This window comes from Oncorhynchus clarkii, chromosome 20 (genome assembly GCF_045791955.1).
Source record: "Oncorhynchus clarkii lewisi isolate Uvic-CL-2024 chromosome 20, UVic_Ocla_1.0, whole genome shotgun sequence".
NCBI lineage: Eukaryota > Metazoa > Chordata > Actinopteri > Salmoniformes > Salmonidae > Oncorhynchus > Oncorhynchus clarkii.
Genome location: NC_092166.1, coordinates 9,151,901 through 9,179,255, shown reverse-complemented (window position 1 = coordinate 9,179,255; position 27,355 = coordinate 9,151,901). Strand labels below are relative to the sequence as shown.

The following is a 27,355-nucleotide window of genomic DNA, read 5'->3' as shown; positions in this document are numbered from 1 at the left end:
GCAGCACAGTTGTGCGTCATTGTAGTTTTCCTGACTTTCCCGAATTTGCCTACAAATACTTTCCTGCTAGTCTACGTTGCGTCTGCGTAAATCATCCGAACTCTGGGTAGAATAGGAAAAGAGGGAGAAAACAACTAAAGTAGATTCATTAATTGTTTTGGAATGTGCGTTATAAGGATACAACAATGAGGTAGGTAGCTTAGTGTTTTTCCTCACTGTTGTATTGTTAAGTGGCCTAGTCTATTGTAGGCCGAGGTTTGTAACCCATTTTCATTAGGCTACTTTAAAAGTCACTAACGCCGTTAAAGTACAGTTTAATAAAGTTTACTTTTTGATGATGCCATAGCCTAATAGGCCCAATCAAATTAATTTTGCATATGCATGCGCGCAACATGTTGTCGTCGATTATTATCATGGAGGGTGTTGTGATTGGAATGTCGTGGTTTACAATGTATGCGCTTGACAAATAGTCCATATTTTTAAAAAGCCTATTCTGTGAATTAGTTTCTAAGTGCCCATGCCTAGTCTGTAAAATATGGCTCCTCCAATCGACCCCTAGCTCCTGCACCCTAAACACTGAAGGTCTGTGATCTGTGTGGATTAGCAATATGGCGAAAATTCCCCCTGACCTATTACAGAGGGCAAGGTAGACCTATTTCCATATTGTTTATGTCTATCTAATCATCTCAGATCTCCACAAGTGCATAGAGAGTATGGGCTAGGGGTTGATTTGGGAATCAATATATATGTCCATTGTTGTCTTTCTCCTGAGTGCAGAGTCCTTCTCCGTGGCTGCAAAGGACTTCGGCGGTCCTATCTCGTTGCTCCCATACTACTCCTTCTCTTGGTCGGTGCTGCCTTGACTGCCCTCCTCCCTTCCATCGAGGACCGGGGCCATGTCGGGGCCATGGGAGCCCTTCGCCATAGAGCCACCGCCGGCAGCAATGCCAACGCCATTCCCGGGCGCCACATGGAAGAGGAGGACGCCACCGCATTTACCATAGTCATACAGACGTATAACCGCACCGACGTCCTGCTGAAACTGCTCAACCATTACCAGGCGGTGCCACACCTGCGGCGGGTCATCATCGTGTGGAACAACATTGGGGAGCGGACCCCCCAAGAGCTCTGGGACAACCTGGGGCCCCATCCCATCCCCGTGGTGTTCAAAGAGCAGAGCGTCAACCGCATGCGCAACCGCCTGCAGCCATTTGCTGAGATCGATACCGACGGTGAGGTGTGTGAGTGTGAGTGAGTTGAGTTGAGGTGAGGTGAGGTGAAGTGAGGTGAGGTGAGTCAGACAGAGATGGCATTAAGGTGGCTTTCCAAAGTGTCTACCTCACTTAGCCGTTCAACCGAAGATAGATACTGACTGAGGTGTTGAGTGTGAAAGAGAGACACACAGACCAGGGGAGGACCACTAATAATAATGACATCAAACACATTGAGGACGTGGTTTCCATGTGGTTGATACCATTCCATTGACGCCATTATTATGGCCGTCCTTTCCTTCAGCAGCCTCCACTGAGACAGACTGACAGACACTTTCCTCGTCTACTTTCCTCGTCTCCTTTCCTCGTCTCCTTTCCTCGTCTCCTTTTCTCGTCTACTTTCCTCGTCTACTTTCCTCGTCTCCTTTACTCAGCTACGTCGCAAAATTGGCCAGTCGAGTATACAGGCACAACAACACTGTGTATTGGAAGTATTTCATCATTTAATGGTAATACGGTGTTCCAATTCTCTCCTCAGCTGTGTTGATGCTGGATGATGACACGTTGGTCAGCGTTCCAGATATCAGTTTTGCCTTCTCTGTGTGGAAGGTATGTACCTCCCAACAATACACATTGAAATCAAATCAAATGTTATTAGTCACGTGCCGAATACAACCTTACAGTGAAATGCTTACTTACAAGCCCCTAACCAACAATGCATTTAAGAAAATATGAATAGAAATAAAAGTAACACGTAATTTAAAGAGAAACAGTAAAAACAATAGCGTAACTATATACAGGGGGGTACCGGTGCAGAGTCAATGTGCGGGGGCACCAATTAGTTGAGGTCATATGTACATGTAGAATTATTAAAGTGACTATGCATAGATAATAACAGAGAGTAGCAGCGGTGTAAAAGGGGGGGGTAAGGCTAATAGTCTGGGTGGCCATTTGACTAAATGTTCAGGAGTCTTATGGCTTGGGGGTAGAAGCCTCTTGGACCTAGACGTGGCACTCCGGTACCGCTTACCATGCGATAGCAGAGAGAACAGTCTATGACTAGGGTGGCTGGAGTCTTTGACATTTTTTAGGCCTTCCTCTGACACCGCCTGGTATAGAGGTCCTGGATGGCAGGAAGCTTGGCCCCTGTGATGTACTGGGCTGTACGCACTACCCTCTGTAGTGCCTTGTGGTCGGAGGCCAAGCAGTTGCCATACCAGGCAGTGATGCAACCATGCTCTCGATCGTGCAGCTGTAGAACCTTTGGAGGATTTGAGGACTCATGCCAAATCTTTTTAGACTCCTGAGGGGAATAGGTTTTGTCGTGCCTTCTTCTACATAATAGCTTATACTGTATTACTATTGGAATGTTCCTCAATGAATGTTGTCCCCTACTCTCATCCTCCAACAGCAATTCCCAGATCAGATAGTTGGATTTGTCCCCCGTAAACACGTTACCACGGTGACGGGGGTCTACAGCTACGGCAGCTTTGAACTCCAGGACCCAGAGATGGGAGGAGGTGACAGGTACAGTGTCTTCAAAGTATTCACACCCCTTGACTTTTTCCACATGTTCTTGTGTTGCAGCCTGAATGTAAAATTTATTAAATTGAGATGTTGTGTCACTGGCCTACACACAATAGCCCATATTGTCAAAATGAAATTATGTTTTTTAGACATTTTTACTAATTAATTAACGAAAAGCTGAAATATTTTGCATCAATAAGTATTGAACCCCTTTGTTATGGCAAGCCTAAATAAGTTCAGGAGTAAAAATGTGACTCACTCTGTGTTCAATAATAGTGTTTAACATAATTTTTAATGACTTCCTCATCTCTATACCCCACACATACAATTATCTGTAAGGTTCCTCAGTCGAGCAGTGAATTTCAAACACAGATTCAACCACAAAGACCCTGCCTTGCAAAGAATGGCACCTACCTATTGATATAAAAATCAGACATTGAATATCCCTTTTGAGCATGGTGAAGTTCTTAATTACACTTTGGATGGTGTACCACTACACCCAGTCACTACAAATATACAGGTGTCCTTCCTGACTCACTTTGGATGGTGTACCAATACACCCAGTCAGTACAAATATACAGGTGTCCTTCCTGACTCACTTTGGATGGTGTACCAATACACCCAGTCAGTACAAATATACAGGTGTCCTTCCTGACTCAGTTGCCGGAGAGGAAATAAACCACTCAGGGATTTCCCCATGAATTTTAAAACCGTTAGAGTTTAATAGTGTGGTAGGGGGAAACTGAGGAAGGATAAACATTGTAGTTACTCCACAATACTAACCTAAATGACTGAAGGAAACCTGTACAGAATACAAATATTCCAAAACATGCATCCTGTTTGCAATAAGGCACTAAAGTAAAACTGCAAAAAATGTGGAAAAGAAATTAACTTTTGTTGGGGCAAATCCACCACAACACATCACTGAGTACCACTCCATATTTGCAAGCATGGTGGTGGCTGCATCATGTTATGGGTATGCTTGTCATCGGCAAGGACTAGGGAGTTATTTTATGATAAAAAATAAACAGTATAGAGCAGTAGAAAACCTGGTTCAGTCTGCTTTCCACCAGACACTGGGAGACAAATTCCGCTTTTGGTAAGGACAATAACATAAAACACAAGGCCAAATATACACTGGAGTTGCTTACCAAGACTACATTGAATGTTCCTGAGTGGCCTACTGTAGTTAAAGTTTTGACTTACATCTACTTGAAAGTCTATGGCAAGACTTAAACGGTTGTCTAGCAATGATAAACAATCAATTTGAAAGAGCTTGAAGAATTTTGAAAAGAATAATGGGCAAATATTGTACAATTCAGGTGTGCAAAACTCTTAGACGTATCCAGAAATAAGCACCGTTGTTAGCACTGCCAAAGGTGATTCAGGGGTGTGAATACTTTTTTCACTAAATTAGCAAAAATGTCTAAACACATATATTTTCACTTTGTCATTATGGGGTATTGGGTGTAGATGGGTGAGAGAGAGAAAATCCATGTTGAATTCAGGCTGTAACACACAAAATCTGGGTCAAGGGGTGTGAATACTTTCTGAAGACACTATAACTGCATAACTATAACTATAGAAATTTGCCATATCTAGACACTGAAGGCCTAGATGTAGACGTTGTTGCTCTAAATCATGTTCATCTGTGTCTTGCGCCCTGATGCATTTTTTTTAAAACAATCTGAATGTGGGCCCTGCTTTCCAAACTGCTGCAGGTACTCCATGGTCCTGATCGGCGCCGCCTTCTTCCACCATCGCTACCTGCAGCTCTTCCAGGAGCAGCCGCCGGAAGTGCACGCCCTGGTGGATGACACGCAGAACTGCGACGACATCGCCGTGAACTTCGTCGTGGCAGCGGAGCTACAGCGAGGTTCTGGGACCATAAAAAGTAGACCCTCTGGCATCTTTGTGAAGCCCGTGGATATGCGCAATCTGGAGAGGGACGCCAGCAGCGGGTACCTAGGCATGTGGCACCGTCCCGAACACCTGCTCCAGCGCTCCTACTGCCTGAACCGGCTGGCACAGATCTACGGCGCAATGCCCCTGAGGTATTCTAACATGATGCTGTGCCAGTTTGGCTTCCCAAGCTATGCCAACCACAAGGGCAGGGGCTGACTGGCACAGGGAGGCACGGACTGGCATTGACAGGTGTGGAACACAGCAGGCATTCAGGTAGGTCAATGTACAGGTGTTGGGATGTGATAGGGCAAGGGGATGAGGATTTGATCAGTGTTTTGGGTGATGAAACAGAGTAGATTGCATGCCAAGGTTAATGGAATAGAATGGCGGGGTTAATACTGAAGTTAGTATTGTAAAGCTGAATTGAAGTACGCAGGATTGTGTAACAAAGCGTTAAGAGGAGTAACACTTACTGTAAAATGTGAGGATTTTGCTTGGGTAATGGTTTCGGTTTTTGGGATACCCTAAAGTAAGGTTCTCATTCTGTTGTCTTTTTGTAGGAGAGCGAAGGGATTCCTTATTATGACCTCATCGGGACTAGATCTCTGAGACGGTGACCTCCAGGACCAAACACTGACAACAAGGCAGATGGTCCAACAACCGGGGCCTAACTAAAGATGGACTCTTTACGTTAATCCTGTTCTTGACAATCTGACAGACAAGATATCAGTATTAAACCAGAGGACTTTTGCTGTTGCCAAAATCCTAGGATATTACGTGGCTGTAGATAGATAGACTTTAGTTAGTGCAATGGCTTTTACTGCCAGCTGATGTCAGCATTGCAATATGCACATTGTACTGTAACTGTTCAAAAGTCCAATTTTACTTTTGCCTTACTTTGTGTCACTACTTGCACTCCCATGACAGACATAACTTGTCAGGTATTCAGATGTGGATTTGATAAATTATTAAATATGATGAGACACATACACAGGTGCTCATACAATCACAAGACAACTGAGAATATTCCTTTGATTCTGAGATGCATAGCATTGGAAGGGCAAGTGAACATTTTTTATTTTTTTTAATCTACTGGTTTAAACATTATTATGACGTCATGACTTGAATAATGGATGCTTTCTGCTCTTGCTCGGCTCAAACTTTGCAGTGTTAAACGGTACTTACTGGAATTATGTGAATGTTACGCTGCCTTTGTTCTGGTGAGAACTGGTGCTGTTTCTGGCGATCGCCTCCCTGACATGACTGTTTCAGGGTGAATATCTACAAGACTTGTAAGCAAGTATCCTCTCTCTTTTTTTTTTTACAATTTCTGTTGCATTAAGAGCCTGAATGCATTGAAAAAAGGCTGTCCCTTCAAACTGTTTGTCCTTCGATCAGATTTCATATTATCTCCCTTAAAATGGTTTGTCTGCCAAAAAAATCTACTAATGTGCATCTCAAACTAGAAAACAATGTTTCTTTTCTACATGACATGTAGACCACTGGAACATTTATTCTCTCATTGATTTGTTGTTTTGTTTGTGATTGTGGCTTTGTTTGCATATGCTGTTGGTAGAGCTTTGTTGCAAATCATTTGTTGCACAGCACACTAAGCCCAAACAATTAAAGGTTCTAATATGCATTTTGTATTTTTTTTAATGTTGTAAAATAAAAGGGTTTATGTCCGCATATGGACTATTATGTTAGACCACCGGTCGGTTGTCTATCTGAACATTCTCTTACATTGCACTCCTTTTGAACAGGCTATGATTCTGATTAGATAGATTACCGACCATTTCGAATCCCACCGTACCTTCTCCGCTATGCAATCTGGTTTCAGAGCTGGTCATGGGTGCACCTCAGCCTCGCTCAAGGTTCTAAACGACATCATAACCGCCATCGATAAGAGACATTACTGTGCAGCCGTATTCATCGACCTGGCCAAGGCTTTCGACTCTGTCAATTACCACATTCTTATTGGCAGACTCGACAGCCTTCGTTTCTCAAATGATTGCCTCGCCTGGTTTACCAACTACTTCTCTGATAAGAGTTCAGTGTGTCAAATCGGAGGGCCTGTTGTCCGGACCTCTGACAGTCTCTATGGGTGTGTCACAGGGTTCAATTCTCGGGCCGACTCTCTTTTCTGTATACATCAATGATGTTGCTCTTGCTGCTAGTGATTCTCTGATCCACCTCTACGCAGACGACACTGGCCCCTCCTTGGACACTGTGTTATAGCTAACCTCCAGACAAGCTTCAATGCCATACAACTCTCCTTCCATGGCCTCCAACTGCTCTTAAACGCAAGTAAAACTAAATGCATGCTATTCAATCGATCACTGCTCGCCCGTCCAGCATCACTACTATGGACGGCTCTGACTTAGAGTACGTGGACAACTACAAATACCTGGGTGTCTGGTTAGACTGTAAACTCCTTCCAGGCTCACATTAAGCATCTCCAATCTCCATCTCTCCAGCACCAGCTGTCAGAGCAGCTTACAGATCACTGCACCTGTACATAGCCCATCTGTAAACAGCCCATCTATCTACCTACCTTATCCCCATACTGGTATTTATTTATTTAGCTCCCTTGCACCCCAGTATCTCTACCTGCACATTCATCTTCTGCCGATCTACCATTCCAGTGTTTAATATCTATATTGTAATTACTTCGCCACCATGGCCTATTTATTTCCTTAACTTACCTCATTTGCACTCACTGTATATAGACTTTTTGTTTTCTTTTATTCTACTGTATTATTGACTGTATGTTTTGTTTATTTCATGTGTAACTCTGTTGTTGTATGTGTCGAATTGCTACGCTTTATCTTGGCCAGGTCGCAGTTGCAAATGAGAACTTGTTCTCAACTAACCTACCTGGTTAAATAAAGGTGAAATAAATCAATGTAAAAAATTAGATAGTGGTTTAATACAGCCTTTCTTAAAGTATGGGTCGTCCAGGTGGGAAAGGGCAGTGTGGAGTGCAATAGAGATCATCTGTGGATCTGTTTGGGCGGTATGCAAATTAGAGTGGGTCTAGGGTTTCTGGGATAATGGTGTTGATGTGAGCCATGACCAGCCTTTCAAAGCACTTCATGGCTACGAATGTGAGTGCTACGGGTCTGTAGTCATTTAGGCAGGTTGCCTTTGTTCTTGGGCACAGTGACTATGGTGGTCTGCTTGAAGCATGTGTGTATTACAGACTCAATCAGGGACATGTTGAAAATGTCAGTGAAGACACCTGCCAGTTGGTCAGCACATGCCCGGAGCACACGTCCTGGTAATCCGTCTGGCCCCGCACCTTGTGTATGTTGACCTGTTTAAAGGTCTTACTCATGTCGGCTACGGAGAGCGTGATCACACAGTCGTCCGGAACAGCTGATGCTCTCATGCATGCCTCGGTGTTGCTTGCCTCGAAGCGAACATAGAAGTGATTTAGCTCGTCTGGTAGACTCGTGTCACTGGGCAGCTTGCGGCAACTCGCGGCTGTGCTTCCCTTTGTAGATGATGCGCTGTCAGCCACTGACTTGTCATTCCCACTCGCCACCATTCACCGCTGTCATCAATTGGACTAATGCTAGCGACAAGATCTGACTGAGCTCAATTGTCATGAAACACAGCGATGAGTTTTTCTGTTTCACACACACTCATAACGAGGAGCGCCCACAATGTGTTTTGTGTGTGGAAGTGCTTAGTAATGAATCTCGCAAAACGAACAAATTTAATAAAACAAAACGTCCTGACCAAACATCCAAAGCATGATGGTAAACCCAGGAAGTTATTTCAGGACAGGGCAGAATGTTTCAGGAAACTGTGCCTCGACAGTGGAAAAATAAATCCGCTAGCAAGACATTGTTGTCATTATATAACAGGTGATGATCAGCAGAAATAAGGGAGTACTAACTCTCATAGAGTTTCTCTTTCAAACAATCCCCTGGCTTTGTACACAGCTAATAGCTAACGTTAGTCAAAGCAAGCAAGCTACTGATAGTGCAACCCTAAGTAACTACAGATGAAGGTGAACAATGATCAGGCCCACTGTACATTTTACTGTAGAAATTATTGTTGAAAACTAGTCTCGATTGGAACTTTTGTTGTTAAGAAACAGTTTCAAGGCTGAGCATCACCTCAGTGTTACACTGTTAAAACAGAGACCAGAATAGACATGTTGCTGTTAAAATACAATACATATGTTTCATTCTGAACTGGAATAAACGGATTGATCACTTCACACAGATATAGACCAGAAAAGGACAGCGTGTGTGTTCTGTTATTCATCTGTGTGATGTGATCAATCAGTTTATTCCAGTTCAGAATGAAAAGTATTTATTGTATTTTAACAGTAACAGTTCCAACCCATACAGATATGTAAGTGTTTTAATGGGGAAAAATAACATTCATAGATATTTATATGGATATTTCATTTCATCATTTGTTTTAGGCATAAGGGCAATGAAATGTACCGATATTTATGTATAGTTGCATATTTTCCTAAGCTTGGGTCCCAGGAAAACAGAATTTCTCATTTGGGTTCCAGGAAAACACAGAATTTCTCATTTGGGTCCCAGGAAACCACAGAATTTCTCATTTGGGTCCCAGGCTTAAAAAGTTGAAGAATAATCAAACAAAATGCTGGTTCCGTTTTGTTTTCTCTTTGCCCCATACTTCAACACATTCTGGAAATTCCCAGGCCTAAATTCCTAATTTTAGTTCAGACCTTTTAAGATTGTAATCATCATTTAATCTCTGGGTTGAGGCACATCTGAGGAAATTGAAACATATAACAAACCCACTCCCTGGAACTTCCAATAGACCAGGGTCATTGGGGCACACATGGAAAAACATGTTGTAATGGAAAACAACTAAAATGAGCCTTTCTTATTAGACAAGTCCAACTAGCCCCTTCCTGTTCTAGTCTGTTTTTTATTGATTGGTGCGTAATGAATACGAACCAACCAACTTCAGAATCCATCTTTGCATTACTGTTGCACAATACAGCCCGTATCGTCCCTCTTATTTTCCTCATGTTACCTAGGTTTGAGAACATATACCATTTGGTTGCTAACAGTAGGGGGCAGTTTAGAAAAACAGCTTTTTATTTTATCTTTGCCGACCATATTGCACGGTTTACAAAAGAGTGTGTGTATTGGCAGGGAAGTTGTCATTTTCAAGGGGAACTTACCGGGAACAAGAAGGAAGAGACACAATGTGCCTGTAATAGACTAGATTAGACTACCTCTCTATCCGGTTGGTTTATGAACCGTTTGAGTTCTATCCAATAGAGGAAGGAAGTTCTAAACCCCTGTATGAAGGTACTTGTGTATTGAAATATTTAATCATAATATCAGAACGACTATGTGATGAACATCGCGGTTTTGACCCAAAAAATAAATGTTCCTCTCACGAAAGACACGGGTTAGGTTTTGCAAATGAGTATTAATTTTTTTTATCTAAACTGATGCCTCTACACATATATTATACACAATCACCCTAACACACAAACATCCTGACACACAGATCTACAGGTCACAGCAAAGACATCTGATTACTTCTGACTGGAGGACATAGCTTATTAACTGTGAAGAGGGGCTAACCAACACTTGTTCATCACTGGAGACGGTAAACAAACAAACCCCTTCACAGACTGCACAGTGCTTCTTAGATGAGAGCTCAGCAAACACAAAAAGGGCATTACTTAGCTGTTTCCTTTAAAAACGTGCGTAAAAACATCCCATGACTCAACGTGTGTAAAAGTATTTGGACATTAGGCATCTGGTCTAAGGCTGTAGGTGCAAATATGTCTCTACTTTGATCCGTATATGTGACCTATGACCCGAGGATGGCGATGAGGTCAAGCTGACTATTAATCTCTAGACCCGGACGAGAAGTGTTACTGATAGTGGGATGCATGGTGTCCCCGCTACATCATCATTACCCAATACCCACAACACTTTCCCTACTACACTGAGCAACAATATAAACACAACATGTATAGTGTTGGTTTTATGAGCTGAAATAAAAGATCCCAGAAATGTTCCATTCACACAAAAAGCTTCTCAAATGTTGTGCACAAATTTGTTTACCTCCCTGCTAGTGAGCATTTCTCCTTTACCAAGATAATCCATCCACTTTACAGGTGTGACATATCAAGAAGCTCATTAAACAGCATGATCATTACACAGGTGCGCCTTGTGTTGGAGACAAAGGCCACTCTAAAATGGTCCGTTTTGTCACGAAACACAATGCCACAGATGTCTCAAGTTTTGAGGGAGTGTGAAATTGGCATACTGACTGCAGGGATGTCCACCAGAGCTGTTGGCAGATAATTGAATGTTAATCTCTACCATAAGCCGCCTCCAATGTCATTTTAGAGAATATGGCAGTACTTCCAACCGGCCTCAAAAACGCAGACTACATGTAACCACACCAGCCCAGGACCTTCACATCTGACTTCTTCACCTGTGGGATCGTCTGAGTCCAGCCACCCGGACAGTTGATGAAACTGAGGAGTATTTCTGTCTGTAATAAAGCCCTTTTGTGGAGAAAAACTCATTCTGACTGGCTGGGCCTGGCTCCTCAGTGGTTGGGCCTATGCCCTACCAGGCCCATCCATGAGTGTGCCCCTGCCCATTCATGTGAAATCCATAGATTAGGGCCTAATTTATTTGTCAATTTAATGACTAACTCAAAAATATAACAGAAGCATCTAATGTATACTGAACAAAAAGAAAACGCAATCATTTCGATTTCACTGTTTGTCCCCCTAAGATTTCCTCAGTTTTGTTGTGTCTTTTCACAGATTTGGCTGAAAGCTTTTAAAGGGGAAGCCAACCAGAGATCATTTGGGATTGGTGTCTGTAAGCACAATGAACTCCAAACTCCTCCTCCCATTGACTGAGCCCTTGGGACAAATATGGTATTGTACTTATGCGATATGTACTTATGTTTTTTTTTTCTTCTCAACAAACACAGTCTCTAAATGGAAGATTAGTCTCACACTTCCCAGAAGAGTTAGTGGAACATGGGTGTTTGTTTCTGAGATGGTTTCCTTGATACGGAGTGCCATATCCTCAGTCAAGTCTATTTGGTCTTTGTGTGTTTTGGAGGTATGCCTGTTGTTTCCTTGTTTCTTCCGCACCCTCCAACTCTTACCTAAACCCCTGTATCACCCTGTGTGTGTCTCTTCAAACAGGAGGCAGGGTACACCTTTTCATTGTCATCTTTATTACAATAAGTCTGTACAAAACATATTAATTCACATTTCTTTCAAAAAAATTATATACAGCAATAATATAAACTCTAGTGAAAGAAGGTCTGATGCTGCAGTGACGCAATGTCCTGGGCTGGTGGTTGACTAAAGGTATTACAAGATGCTAGAAGTCATATCTGTGCAAATCATCAGTTACATTCATGACTTTGTACATCCACCAGTAGAGAACACGCATAAACAAACAATTAGGCCTCAATACAGTCCGTATCGCGGAAGGTTCTTCGCTGTAGCGCAATTTGCATTTTAAAAGTCAATGTTCCCGTAGACTGCATTTACGGTAACCGCTGCATCTGTCGGCTCAACTGGAAAACATTTACATTTCAATCAACTTCCACGATACGGATTGAATCGAGACCATGATTTCAGTGCGTGCGTGTTTGAGCTTCACTTGACCAATAGCAACGAAGAATACAGTCTCTGTCCACCTCTGAGGAAAACACCTCAGTGGACTGTTACAGTGCTCAATTGCAGACTGATGTTGAGTCCATCTCTCTTCCCTCCATGGGGGGAGTCTAAACTGTCCTTGCAAGTTCATATGAACTTGCCTGTTTTGCTCTCTTCAGGAATCGCATCAGAGTCGTGGCAGCAGCGGTCATGAAAACAAAGCACGCTGCAGGTATGATGACGGTCTTTGGATTGACGGATTTATCTGGAGGGATGAGATTTAAAGTTAGCAGACTCCATATCCATTTTTTCATACTTTTTTAAATTTAGTTTTTTCATACACTGCTCAAAAAAATAAAGGGAACACTTAAAAAACACAATGTAACTCCAAGTCAATCACACTTCTGTGAAATCAAACTGTCCACTTAGGAAGCAACACTGATTGACAATACATTTCACATGCTGTTGTGCAAATGGAATAGACAACAGGTGGAAATTACAGGCATTTAGCAAGACACCCCCAATAAAGGAGTGGTTCTGCAGGTGGTGACCACAGACCACTTCTCAGTTCCTATGCTTCCTGGCTGATGTTTTGGTCACTTTTGAATGCCGGCGGTGCTTTCACTCTAGTGGTAGCATGAGACGGAGTCTACAGGTAGGTACAGCTCAGGTAGTGCAGCTCATCCAGGATGGTACATCAATGCGAACTGTGGCAAGAAGGTTTGCTGTGTCAGCGTAGTGTCCAGAGCATGGAGGCGCTACCAGGAGACAGGCCAGTGCATCAGGAGACATGGAGGAGGCCGTAGGAAGGCAACAACCCAGCAGCAGGACCGCTACCTCCGCCTTTGTGCAAGGAGGAGCACTGCTAGAGCCCTGCAAAATTACCTCCAGCAGGCCACAAATGTGCATGTGTCTGCTCAAACGGTCAGAAACAGACTCCATGAGGGTGGTATGAGGGCCCGACGTCCACAGGTGGGGGTTGTGCATACAGCCCAACACCGTGCAGGACGTTTGGCATTTGCCAGAGAACACCAAGATTGGCAAATTCACCACTGGCGCCCTGTGCTCTTCACAGCAGGTTCACACTGAGCACATGTGACAGACGTGACGTGACAGTCCTTGTTTTAAGGACATTACATCAAAGTTGGATCAGCCTGTAGTGTGGTTTTCCACTTTAATTTTGAGTGTAACTCCAAATCCAGACCTCCATGGATTGATAATTTTTGTGTGATTTTGTTGTCAGCACATTCAACTATGTATTAAAGAAAAAAGTATTTAATAAGAATATTTCATTCATTCAGATCTAGGATGTGTTATTTTAGTGTTCCCTTTATTTTTTGAGCAGTGTACTTTACCAAGATAATCCATCCACCTGACAGGTGTGGCATATCAAGAAGCAGATTAAACAGCGTGATCATTACACAGGTGCACCTTGTGCATTTTGTCAGACAACACAATGCCACAGATGTCTAAGTTTTGAGGGAGTGTGCAATTGGCATGCTGAATGTAGGGATTTCCACCAGCGCTTTAGCCAGAGAATGGAATGTTAATTTCTCTACCATAAGCCTCCTCCAATGCCATTTTAGAGTATTTAGCAGTACGTCCAACTGACCTCACAACCACAGACCACGTGTATGGCGTCATGTGGTGCGAATGGTTTGCTGATGTCAACGTTGTGAACCGAGTGCCCCATTGTGGTGGTGGCGGTTATGGTATGGGCAGGCATAAGCTACGGACAACGAACACAATTACATTTTATTGATGGCAATTTGAATGCACAGAGATACCGTCATGAGATCCTGAGGTCCATTGTTATGCCCATTTATTTTTTTTAAGGTATCTGCGATCAACAGATGCATATCTGTGAAATCCACATATTAGGGCATAATGAATTTATTTCAATTGACAGATTTTGTTGTATGTTGCGTTTCTATTTTTGGTCCGTGTGTAGGAGCTTGAGATTTGTGGCAATGCCCGAGTCTTGGTGTGCACTCAAATGCCTTGTGTGTGTATAGCCTAGTGGTTAAGGCGTTAGGACAGTAACGTAAAGGTTGCTAGTTCGAATACCCAAGCCAATAATGTGAAAAATCTATCGATTTGTCCCTTGAGCAAGGCACTTAAACCCTAACTTTCTCCAGGGGCACTGTACTACTATGGCTGACCATGTAAAACAACACATTTCACTGCATGGTGAACGTATCAATACAACATGTTTTTTTCGTGTGTGTCAATGATGTATATAAACCATTAGTTTGTGTGAGAGACAGAGAGAGAGTGTGTGTGCCCGCATGTTTTTTTGTGTGAGTATCTCTCAGTGGTCTCACCCTGGATGCTGACGCTGAGGCTGAAGCTGAGGCTCTGGTGTCCCACTACATTGGTGACATTGAGCAGGTAGAGCCCAGCGTGCTCCGGGCCCAGGTGGACCAGGTGGAAGGTTCCGTCAGAGGAGTGCATCTCCACCCCATCCCGCAGCCTCACCAGGGTGGCGGAGGGGGCGGGAACGCCCACAGCCCAGCTCCAGATGGTCACGTTCTGCCCCTTCTCAAACTCAGCAGACGGGAACACCTCCACGGACAGGTTTGTGGGCGGCGCTTCGGGGGGGAAAGAAAAGTAGCAAATTGAAATGGAGGATTTCCGTTTGTTTAAGCCTCTAGGTTGACGTGAACCTAGAACCTACAGCTCTCAGTCATAGTGAGGTGAGACAACCACATCTCTCAGTCATAGTGAGGTGGGACAACCACATCTCTCAGTCATAGTGAGGTGGGACAACCACATCTCTCAGTCATAGTGAGGTGAGACAACCACATCTCTCAGTCATAGTGAGGTGGGACAACCACATCTCTCAGTCATAGTGAGGTGGGACAACCACATCTCTCAGTCATAGTGAGGTGGGACAACCACATCTCTCAGTCATAGTGAGGTGGGACAACCACATCTTTCAGTCATAGTGAGGTGAGACAACCACATCTCTCAGTCATAGTGAGGTGGGACAACCACATCTCTCAGTCATAGTGAGGTGGGACAACCACATCTTTCAGTCATGGTGAGGTGAGACAACCACATCTCTCAGTCATAGTGAGGTGGGACAACCACATCTCTCAGTCATAGTGAGGTGAGACAACCACATCTCTCAGTCATAGTGAGGTGAGACAACCACATCTCTCAGTCATAGTGAGGTGGGACAACCACATCTCTCAGTCATAGTGAGGTGGGACAACCACATCTCTCAGTCATAGTGAGGTGAGACAACCACATCTCTCAGTCATAGTGAGGTGAGACAACCACATCTCTCAGTCATAGTGAGGTGAGACAACCACATCTCTCAGTCATAGTGAGGTGAGACAACCACATCTCTCAGTCATAGTGAGGTGAGACAACCACATCTCTCAGTCATAGTGAGGTGAGACAACCACATCTCTCAGTCATAGTGAGGTGGGACAACCACATCTCTCAGTCATAGTGAGGTGGGACAACCACATCTCTCAGTCATAGTGAGGTGAGACAACCACATATCTCAGTCATAGTGAGGTGGGACAACCACATCTCTCAGTCATAGTGAGGTGGGACAACCACATCTCTCAGTCATAGTGAGGTGGGACAACCACATCTCTCAGTCATAGTGAGGTGAGACAACCACATCTCTCAGTCATAGTGAGGTGGGACAACCACATCTCTCAGTCATAGTGAGGTGAGACAACCACATCTCTCAGTCATAGTGAGGTGAGACAACCACATCTCTCAGTCATAGTGAGGTGGGACAACCACATCTCTCAGTCATAGTGAGCACATCAATAAAGAAATTAGCAGCAAAGTCAGTGCTAGTAGTAAAATAATTATATTCTGGTTATCACCAGTCTGACCAGATAACAACCAGAATGTTTCCATGACGTCTTGATGTCATGAAGTCTAGGTCTAACTGGTTGTAATGTGATATGACGTCTTTTCAACCATATAATCAGTTTACAAATCGCATACGACGTCACGTGCCAAATCAAGTAAAACATGATTTAATACATAATTTAATGTTTAAACTTGGGTCTCTAGGGATAACGTATCTGCTTAATGTGGATTAATGTGGTTTAAGCCTCTAGGTTGACGTGAAAATATTTGGCACGTGACGTCGTTGGGTCTCTAGGGATAACTTATCTGCTTAATGTGGATTAATGTGGTTTAAGCCTCTGGGTTTACGTGAAAATATTTGGCACGTGACGTCGTTGGGTCTCTAGGGATAACGTATCTGCTTAATGTGGATTAATGTGGTTTAAGCCTCTAGGTTGACGTGAAAATATTTGGCACGTGACGTCGTTGGGTCTCTAGGGATAACGTATCTGCTTAATGTGGATTAATGTGGTTTAAGCCTCTAGGTTGACGTGAAAATATTTGGCACGTGACGTCGTTGGGTCTCTAGGGATAACGTATCTGCTTAATGTGGATTAATGTGGTTTAAGCCTCTAGGTTGACGTGAAAATATTTGGCACGTGACGTCGTTGGGTCTCTAGGGATAACGTATCTGCTTAATGTGGATTAATGTGGTTTAAGCCTCTAGGTTGACGTGAAAATATTTGGCACGTGACGTCGTTGGGTCTCTAGGGATAACGTATCTGCTTAATGTGGATTAATGTGGTTTAAGCCTCTAGGTTGACGTGAAAATATTTGGCACGTGACGTCGTATGCGATTTGTAAACTGATTATATGGTTGAAAAGACGTCATATCACATTACAACCAGTTAGACCTAGACTTCATGACATCGAGACGTCATGGAAACATTCTGGTTGTTATCTGGTCAGACTGGTGATAACCAGAATATAATTATTTTACTACTAGCACTGACTTTGCTGCTAATTTCTTTATTGATGTGCTCACTATGACTGAGAGATGTGGTTGTCCCACCTCACTATGACTGAGAGATGTGGTTGTCCCACCTCACTATGACTGAGAGATGTGGTTGTCCCACCTCACTATGACTGAGAGATGTGGTTGTCCCACCTCACTATGACTGAGAGATGTGGTTGTCCCACCTCACTATGACTGAGAGATGTGGTTGTCCCACCTCACTATGACTGAGAGATGTGGTTGTCTCACCTCACTATGACTGAGAGATGTGGTTGTCCCACCTCACTATGACTGAGAGATGTGGTTGTCCCACCTCACTATGACTGAAAGATGTGGTTGTCCCACCTCACTATGACTGAGAGATGTGGTTGTCCCACCTCACTATGACTGAGAGATGTGGTTGTCCCACCTCACTATGACTGAGAGATGTGGTTGTCCCACCTCACTATGACTGAGAGATGTGGTTGTCCCACCTCACTATGACTGAGAGATGTGGTTGTCTCACCTCACTATGACTGAGAGATGTGGTTGTCTCACCTCACTATGACTGAGAGATGTGGTTGTCCCACCTCACTATGACTGAGAGATGTGGTTGTCCCACCTCACTATGACTGAGAGATGTGGTTGTCCCACCTCACTATGACTGAGAGATGTGGTTGTCCCACCTCACTATGACTGAGAGATGTGGTTGTCCCACCTCACTATGACTGAGAGATGTGGTTGTCCCACCTCACTATGACTGAGAGATGTGGTTGTCCCACCTCACTATGACTGAGAGATGTGGTTGTCCCACCTCACTATGACTGAAGAGATGTGGTTGTCTCCCACCTCACTATGACTGAGAGATATGTGGTTGTCCCACCTCACTATGACTGAGAGATGTGGTTGTCCCACCTCACTATGACTGAGAGATGTGGTTGTCCCACCTCACTATGACTGAGAGATGTGGTTGTCCCACCTCACTATGACAGATGAATGCACTAACTGTAAGTAGCTCTGGATAAGTGTGTCTGCTAAATTAAATTAAGACATATTTTTCACCTTGCAGCTAAAAAGACGAAAACATTATTTTACAACCAGTTAAAACCTTTTACATATTTGTTTTTACTTTAGTTTATTTAGTAAATACTTTAACTCTAGTTCTTGAACTGCATTGTTGGTTGAGGGCTTGTAAGTAAGCATTTCACAGTAAGGTATCGTGACAAATAAAGGTTGATGTGTTTCAATGACATTGCAACCCGTTTTTCCCACTCGGAATGCCTTGTGTACTTACATGAGCAATGGTAAACTCATTGAAGCAACTGTCGCTGGTGCCAACGTTGACACAATATTAAGCACGTTTTTTTTGTCCTTATGAATTATAATCTTACTTGGTTATTCTGTGTCTTACAGTCAGTATTTGTCAACTGGAAATGGGATCGTAATGGGATATACCTTTTATAACTACAAACCACAAGCTGATATAGTTTGCTTTCATCTGACTCACCTTGAACATTAACAGTCATGTGAGCTGTAAGGTTTCCTACGACGTTGTGGGCCACGCATTCATACTCTCCATCGTGGGACCATGACGCTTCTTCCACCAATAGGGTCGCACCCTCTCCTGCCACGACTGAGCGGCCATCTTGGTCCAGTTTTCTCCACAACACAGTAGGTTCAGGGCTCCCCTCAGCACGACACGTCAGTGTAAAACCGTCTCCGATTTTCACCTGAGTGTTCTCTGAGATAGTGATATTTCTGGGGGAATCTACATTGGGGAAAATAATGGTTGTTAGATACACATTATGATTAGTTGCTAATTGCTCATGTCAAATGATGGCTGTATGGTTGATATACCTATGACATAATATTAAACAAACCCTTAGTTTTATGCAATGAATGTATTATTTTGCTCATGGGTATGCTCCTTTCTGTCCAATGAGGTTATTTCTGCCCGTTCTGGGACGGCAGGCAGCCTAGTGGTTAGAGCATTGGGCCAGAAACCAAAAGGTTGCTAGATCAAATCCCTGAGCTGACAAGGTAAAAATCTGGCATTCTGCCCCTGAACAAGGCAGTTAACCCACTGTTCCTAGGCCGTCATTGTAAATAAGAATTTGTTCTTAACTGTCTTGCCTAGTTAAATAAAAATACAATTTAGGAGACCCCTTTTGTCTCAAGAGCACCCCGGAGGCAAACGTTCTGTATAGCTTCTTTAACTGTATTTAACTGTATTTAACTGTACTTTAACTGTATTTAACTGTATACTGTATTTAACTGTATTTAACTGTACTTTAACTGTATTTAACTGTATTTAACTGTATACTGTATTTAACTGTATTTAACTGTACTTTAACTGTATTTAACTGTATTTAACTGTATACTGTATTTAACTGTATTTAACTGTATTTAACTGTATTTAACTGTAATTTAACTGTACTTTAACTGTATTTAACTGTATTTAACTGTACTTTAACTGTACTTTAACTGTATTTAACTGTATACTGTATTTAACTGTTTAACTGTACTTTAACTGTATTTAACTGTACTTTAACTGTACTTTAACTGTATTTAACTGTATTTAACTGTACTTTAACTGTATTTAACTGTACTTTAACTGTACTGTATTTAACTGTATTTAACTGTACTTTAACTGTATTTTGAAACATTGTCCGATGAGAATGATTGAACAACTCTTGACAGATATGTATTTACATTGAACGGTCATTGATGCGACAGTCTCTCTGGTTCTCTTGTCAATCCCAATGTCCAGCGTGGCTCTGCAGGTAACATTCTGTCCATTGTTCTGGGCTGTCGGTCTGTATTTCAACACTGAGGTGACAGTCTGGACTTCAAGATGTTCATCTTGTTTGAGGAGAACTTCATCTCCCAGTAGCCACTCAATGATTAGACGTTCAGCTGGGTACACATCTGGAACTGTACAGGTGAGGTTACTCTCCTGACCCTCAGTCAAAAGGTCACTTCTTGATATGGTGGGATCCTTTGGTAAGGCTGTCAATGACAAATCAATGAATGGTTAATCAAAACACATTGTCTTCTGGAATGCTACGACCCAATGTGTTTTGTAGCAGTCATTTGAAATAAGACCTACAGATAGTAGCCAATGAGAAGATCTATACAGCTACAGACAAACTAACTTGTGTCCAAGTTGCATTTTAACCCACTACTGTAGCAATTAATTTAGCTATTTATTTATCAATTCATTCATACATGTTTTGATCAAATGATCAAGTCCATCATGATCTGTCAGGCCTATTTCATATAAGTAAAGAGACAATAAGAAGACACAGTGGCAGAATAAATTCAACCACACCTTTGTTTCATCACAAAACCAGATAGCAACCTCTGTCTGGTGAAGCAAGTTAATGTTTCTGACATTTTTGGACCACTAAACAACTATTGATTTAGAATTTGATAGGTGAGAATTGTCTGTTAATTGAATGATTATAATAATAATAAAATAATAATAATAATAATAGGAATAATATTCCGCCCTGAAACATATAATTGTATGGAATTGATTAGAATGTATAAAATCATAATCAATAAATGTGTTGTCCTAGTCAGAATTAGGGTAAACAATATGTCTTTATGGTGTTCTAAACACAGACTGTCTGAGCTTGGTGCCGACCTGACTAGAGATTTGGGAGAGAACGGGGAGTACGTCTCAAGGACAAAGTCACTATCTCTGTCGGCTGGGAAGTGAGACTAGAAAAAGGAAAAAAAAAACAAGAATGAATCGCATGACCGATTGGTTTACAAAACAACAATTGCACAGTGTGTGCGTTGCAGGACATGTGTGTGCGTATTTTTGTGTGTATGTGTGGGCGTGAGAAGTCAGTATAAAATGAATTGATTTGTATTCTTGAATTCAGAACGTTCCGTGAATAAACCTTTTTGACCATTTAGCTGGGCCTCCGTCTGTTTCATTCTACCAGGATCTTACAAATTCTGGTTTGCAGACTGAGAGTAATATAATTAAATTGGGTGATGTACCTGGAGAACATAATTCTCCTATCAGAACCACGTAGAGGTACCCGCAGGAGCTGCCTCCCTATTCCAGGACCATTTCAACTTCAAAATTTCAACATCAGAATCGCCTTTATAATCCTTGTCCAGTACATAGAATTAAGTAAAACCACAAATCCCTATCTCCATCCATGGCTAATTTAGGAAAGGGACAATTTTAGCTAGCTAGACACAGGAGGACAACAACACAACGAGATGCAACAATTCAAGTTGTTTCTGTTAATGACGTAAATTATGCTCTCAAAGCGATTTGATAGGAGACGCCAAATCCAAGCAGGCTTCCATTTACACTTTTTTTACGCTTCCAGGACCATTCACAGTTTAGCTCAACGCTTATTGGCAAATGTTTTATTCTTTTTATTTTCGAAGGAGCCCAAAATGCTCTCTGGCTTCCCTTGCATCCAATGCTACGGGCGGCAACAATGCCATACTCTTTATGACCAGACAGCATCAGATACAGATGGCCTATACACGTAGAGAGTCGGAGTACCCCTGTTTCGCTCGCTCAGATGCTTTCTCCTGTGAGATACATTCAGCCCCTTGCGAATTGAAGGACAATTATTAAAACACAAAGATACCAGTGTGTTCTCTGAGATAGTGATATTTCTGGGGGCATCTACATTGGGGAAAATAATGGTTGTTAGATACACATTATGGAAGTTAAGTTGCAAATTGTTTACATCAAATATTGGCTTGTTTGCTGTATAGTTCATATACCTATGACATAATATGAAACAAGCCTTTAGTTTTAGGCAAACAATGTGCTCCTTTTTGTCCAATGAGGTCATTTATGGGACCCCTTTTATCTCGAGCACCCCAGAGGCAAAAGTCATGTATAGCCTCATTAACTTGTACCCAAATTGTATTTGAAACATTGTCTAATGACAATGATTGAACAACTCTTGACAGAAATGTACTTACATTGAACTGTCATTGATGCGACAGTCGCTGTGGTTCTCTGGTTCTCTGTATAAAGCTCATCGAAGACTGTGATGTTAATGGAAGATGTCTGTTTCCCATAGGGATTGGTAGCCTGACATTCGTACAATCCCGAGTCTCTAGCTGTCAGCGATTGGACAGTGATGGAGGTGTGGCCCTGGTTGGACTCTAGCTCCGCCCCCTGACTGCCGGTCAACTGGCGTAACGCCACACGCCCCTGCGGCCCACTCTCTGATTGGCAGGTAATGGTCACACTGTCCCCCGCTTTCAGCTCACCAGATGGGCTCAGATAAAGAACAGGCTTCTCTGGAGGACCTGCCAGGGGTAATGAGTAACATAATCATATATCAATTAGGTTATATGAATACAAAAATGTCAACATAAAAGGGGAATAATAATGATGGTAAACTATGTTAATAAGGTATTTCACAAAGTAAAATTAACTATATGGTTCCAATGTTGACACAATATTAAGCCCGCTTTTTTGTCCTTATGAATTATAGTCTTACTTGGTTATTCTGTGTCTTACAGTCAGTATTTGTCAACTGGAAATGGGATCGCAATGGGATATACCTTTTATAACTACAAACCACAAGCTGATATAGTTTGCTTTCATCAGACTCACCTTGAACATTAACAGTCATGTGAGCTGTAAGGTTTCCTACGACGTTGTGGGCCACGCATTCATACTCTCCACCGTGGGACCATGACGCTTCTTCCACCAATAGGGTCGCACCCTCTCCTGCCACGACTGAGCGGCCATCTTGGTCCAGTTTTCTCCACAACACAGTAGGTTCAGGGCTCCCCTCAGCACGACACGTCAGTGTAAAACCGTCTCCGATTTTCACCTGAGTGTTCTCTGAGATAGTGATATTTCTGGGGGAATCTACATTGGGGAAAATAATGGTTGTTAGATACACATTATGATTAGTTGCTAATTGCTCATGTCAAATGATGGCTGTATGGTTGATATACCTATGACATAATATTAAACAAACTCTTAGTTTTATGCAAAGAATGTATTATTTTGCTCATGGGTATGCTCCTTTCTGTCCAATGAGGTAATTTCTGGAGAATATTTCTGTCCGTTCTGGGATGGCAGGCAGCCTAGTGGTTAGAGCATTGGGCCAGAAACCAAAAGGTTGCTAGATCAAATCCCTGAGCTGACAAGGTAAAAATCTTTCATTCTGCCCCTGAACAAGGCAGTTAACCCACTGTTCCTAGGCCGTCATTGTAAATAAGAATTTGTTCTTAACTGTCTTGCCTGGTTAAATAAAAATACAATATTAGGGGACCCCTTTTGTCTCAAGAGCACCCCAGAGGCAAACGTTCTGTATAGCTTCTTTAACTTGTACCCCAAACTGTATTTTGAAACATTGTCCGATGAGAATGATTGAACAACTCTTGACAGATATGTATTTACATTGAACGGTCATTGATGCGACAGTCTCTCTGGTTCTCTTGTCAATCCCAATGTCCAGCGTGGCTCTGCAGGTAACATTCTGTCCATTGTTCTGGGCTGTCGGTCTGTATTTCAACACTGAGGTGACAGTCTGGACTTCCAGATGTTCATCTTGTTTGAGGAGAACTTCATCTCCCAGTAGCCACTCAATGATTAGACGTTCAGCTGGGTACACATCTGGAACTGTACAGGTGAGGTTACTCTCCTGACCCTCAGTCAAAAGGTCACTTCTTGATATGGTGGGATCCTTTGGTAAGGCTGTCAATGACAAATCAATGAATGGTTAATCAAAACACATTGTCTTCTGGAATGCTACGACCCAATGTGTTTTGTAGCAGTCATTTGAAATAAGACCTACAGATAGTAGCCAATGAGAAGATCTATACAGCTACAGACAAACTAACTTGTGTCCAAGTTGCATTTTAACCCACTACTGTAGCAATTAATTTAGCTATTTATTTATCAATTCATTCATACATGTTTTGATCAAATGATCAAGTCCATCATGATCTGTCAGGCCTATTTCATATAAGTAAAGAGACAATAAGAAGACACAGTGGCAGAATAAATTCAACCACACCTTTGTTTCATCACAAAACCAGATAGCAACCTCTGTCTGGTGAAGCAAGTTAATGTTTCTGACATTTTTGGACCACTAAACAATTATTGATTTAGAATTTGATAGGTGAGAATTGTCTGTTAATTGAATGATTGTAATAATAATAGGAATAATATTCCGCCCTGAAACATATAATTGTATGGAATTGATTAGAATGTATAAAATCATAATCAATAAATGTGTTGTCCTAGTCAGAATTAGGGTAAACAATATGTCTTTATGGTGTTCTAAACACAGACTGTCTGAGCTTGGTGCCGACCTGACTAGAGATTTGGGAGAGAACGGGGAGTACGTCTCAAGGACAAAGTCACTATCTCTGTCGGCTGGGAAGTGAGACTAGAAAAAGGGGAAAAAAAACCAAGAATGAATCGCATGACCGATTGGTTTACAAAACAACAATTGCACAGTGTGTGCGTTGCAGGACATGTGTGTGCGTATTTTTGTGTGTATGTGTGGGCGTGAGAAGTCAGTATAAAATGAATTAATTTGTATTCTTGGATTCAGAACGTTCCGTGAATAAACCTTTTTGACCATTTAGCTGGGCCTCCGTCTGTTTCATTCTACCAGGATCTTACAAATTCTGGTTTGCAGACAGAGTAATATAATTAAATTGGGTGATGTACCTGGAGAACATAATTCTCCTATCAGAACCACGTAGAGGTACCCGCAGGAGCTGCCTCCCTATTCCAGGACCATTTCAACTTCAAAATGTCAACATCAGAATCGCCTTTATAATCCTTGTCCAGTACATAGAATTAAGTAAAACCACAAATCCCTATCTCCATCCATGGCTAATTTAGGAAAGGGACAATTTTAGCTAGCTAGACATAGGAGGACAACAACACAACGAGATGCAACAATTCAAGTTGTTTCTGTTAATGACGTAAATTATGCTCTCAAAGCGATTTGATAGGAGACGCCAAATCCAAGCAGGCTTCCATTTACACTTTTTTTACGCTTCCAGGACCATTCACAGTTTAGCTCAACGCTTATTGGCAAATGTTTTATTCTTTTTATTTTCGAAGGAGCCCAAAATGCTCTCTGGCTTCCCTTGCATCCAATGCTACGGGCGGCAACAATGCCATACTCTTTATGACCAGACAGCATCAGATAGAGATGGCCTATACACGTAGAGAGTCGGAGTACCCCTGTTTCGCTCGCTCGGATGCTTTCTCCTGTGAGATACATTCAGCCCCTTGCGAATTGAAGGACAATTATTAAAACACAAAGAGACCAAAGATACATTTGTCGAGGAATCCTGGCTTCCCTTGGCCCCCATGAATACACGCCACTTATAGTCTACATACAGTAGGTCGGATGCCTATCGATTATACAGTAGCCCTGCTTAAAATACTTTAGATTCATTGGAATGTTGTTTTAATATTATAAACTTCAAAGCAATTGCGCATGATCTGAAGACGTTATAAGCTACTGCTAATGAAGCCGTTCTACTATAAAAGCCTACAATGAACAAGTTCTACTATAAAAGCCTACAATAAACACAAAGCTGCTGTTCATGAAGACGTTCTACTATAAAAGCCTACAATAAACACAAAGCTACTGTTCATGAAGACGTTCTACTATAAAAGCCTACAATAAACACAAAGCTGCTGTTCATGAAGACGTTACTATAAAAGCCTACAATAAACAAAAGCTACTGTTCATACTAATAAAAGCCTACAATAAACACAAAGCTACTGTTCAACGTTCTACTATAAAAGCCTACAATAAACACAAAGCTGCTGTTCATGAAGACGTTCTACTATAAAAGCCTACAATAAACACAAAGCTGCTGTTCATGAAGACGTTCTACTATAAAAGCCTACAATAAACACAAAGCTACTGTTCATGAAGACGTTCTATTATAAAAGCCTACAATAAACAAAGACGCACAAAACTTACCGTAGACGTTCACCTTAGTAGACGTTTGCGCGTTTTGTGTATCTTCTCCTTTGGTTCTGCATGTGGCCTTACAGACGACCGTGTTGATGTGATGAATTCCCAACGGGTTAAATATTTGCAGGGACACTGTCCCGTTGGTCTCCGTTTTACCGTAGAGTGACCGGTCAATCAATGAAGACCAGGTGAACGTGACGGCTTCGGCGCAACCACTGGCTTTGCACTTCAGGACCAGACTGTCGCCGACTCGAGCCATGGGATGCTTCGGTGTGAGGTTTAGGACAAATTTCGACGCTTTAAAAGAGATAATAATTTGTCCAAATTAAACATACTTGACCTTATATGAAACTTAAAACTGCAGCATTTTAGGAAAAATGTTAAGATCTTACCTGCAGTAGGCAGCAATACTATCCAAAGCGCGAACGCAGTCATGCTCTGTTTTGAGAAATTACAGCTAAATTAGTTATTCTCTTGAAGAAACCTTGAGAGACATAGCCTTCTGTCCTTGGCCCATGTTGATATTTATATATGTCATTTTTAATGAGGGGGTTCCCGTTGCAGACTCCCCTTGGAAGTTTTGTAGCCCATTATTCCATGCGCCCTTGTCTCATAGGCTGGGGCTGCAGTCCTCAACCCTTGCCCTAGCCACTTTCCCTCCGAAAATCCCCAGTTTGATTGGCATCTTAAGTGGTCAAATTTACTAACTTTGTCCTCTCGAGTGAACAACTTCGGTCACTTGCGGGGTTGATATGACCTACAATTCAATGCAAACTGTAGTCATATGTCAAACTGGTGGCTGCGAAGTGTACATTTACATTTTTAAAAGGCTGCATTTTCAGCATGTCAGAAAAGTATGAAGCTAGCTTGCTTAAAACAACAACAATATATATATATATATATATATATATATATATATATATATATAAAACTAGCTGGGAATTCATACACATTGATTTTTGCATTGGCAATTTGGCTTAGTCTCGTGGTGAAGAGCCTATAAAACGTTGCTAGATTCATTAACATATTTTTTGCAACTCTGAAATTTATTGGAATAAATTACCAAACTATAAAACTAGCTAGCCAGCTATGGGTAACTGTAGCTAACTACCTGACAGGAGTGCTAGCTACAGTCGGAAGTTTACATACACTTAGGTTGGAGTCATTAAAACTTGTTTTTCAACCACTCCACAAATTTCTTGTTAACAAACTGTAGTTTTGGCAAGTGGGTTAGGACATCTACTTTGTGCATGACACAATACATTTTTCCAACAATTGTTTA

General features: G+C 42.1%; 2 protein-coding genes across 2 annotated transcripts; one reads left to right on the top strand and one right to left on the bottom strand.

Moving 5' to 3' along the window:
- The first annotated feature begins 21 nt into the window (after positions 1 to 21).
- LOC139375844 (exostosin-like glycosyltransferase 2) lies at positions 22 to 7,557 on the top strand. Its single transcript, XM_071117758.1, has 6 exons — positions 22 to 190; positions 778 to 1,232; positions 1,750 to 1,820; positions 2,623 to 2,738; positions 4,460 to 4,916; positions 5,204 to 7,557. Exons 1-5 carry the CDS (start codon positions 186 to 188, stop codon positions 4,857 to 4,859), a joined length of 1,047 nt encoding a protein of 348 aa, XP_070973859.1. The 5' UTR covers positions 22 to 185; the 3' UTR covers positions 4,860 to 4,916; positions 5,204 to 7,557.
- A 4,289-nt stretch (positions 7,558 to 11,846) lies between these two features.
- Positions 11,847 to 26,794, bottom strand: LOC139375843 (vascular cell adhesion protein 1-like). The gene is made up of 9 exons (XM_071117756.1): positions 26,466 to 26,794; positions 26,080 to 26,370; positions 23,520 to 23,816; positions 22,722 to 22,982; positions 22,079 to 22,411; positions 19,823 to 20,119; positions 18,618 to 18,878; positions 14,622 to 14,888; positions 11,847 to 12,562 (listed from the first exon to the last, which is right to left on the bottom strand). The coding sequence occupies exons 1-9, from the start codon at positions 26,506 to 26,508 to the stop codon at positions 12,426 to 12,428; spliced, it is 2,187 nt and encodes a 728-aa protein (XP_070973857.1). The 5' UTR covers positions 26,509 to 26,794; the 3' UTR covers positions 11,847 to 12,425.
- Positions 26,795 to 27,355: the final 561 nt, after the last annotated feature.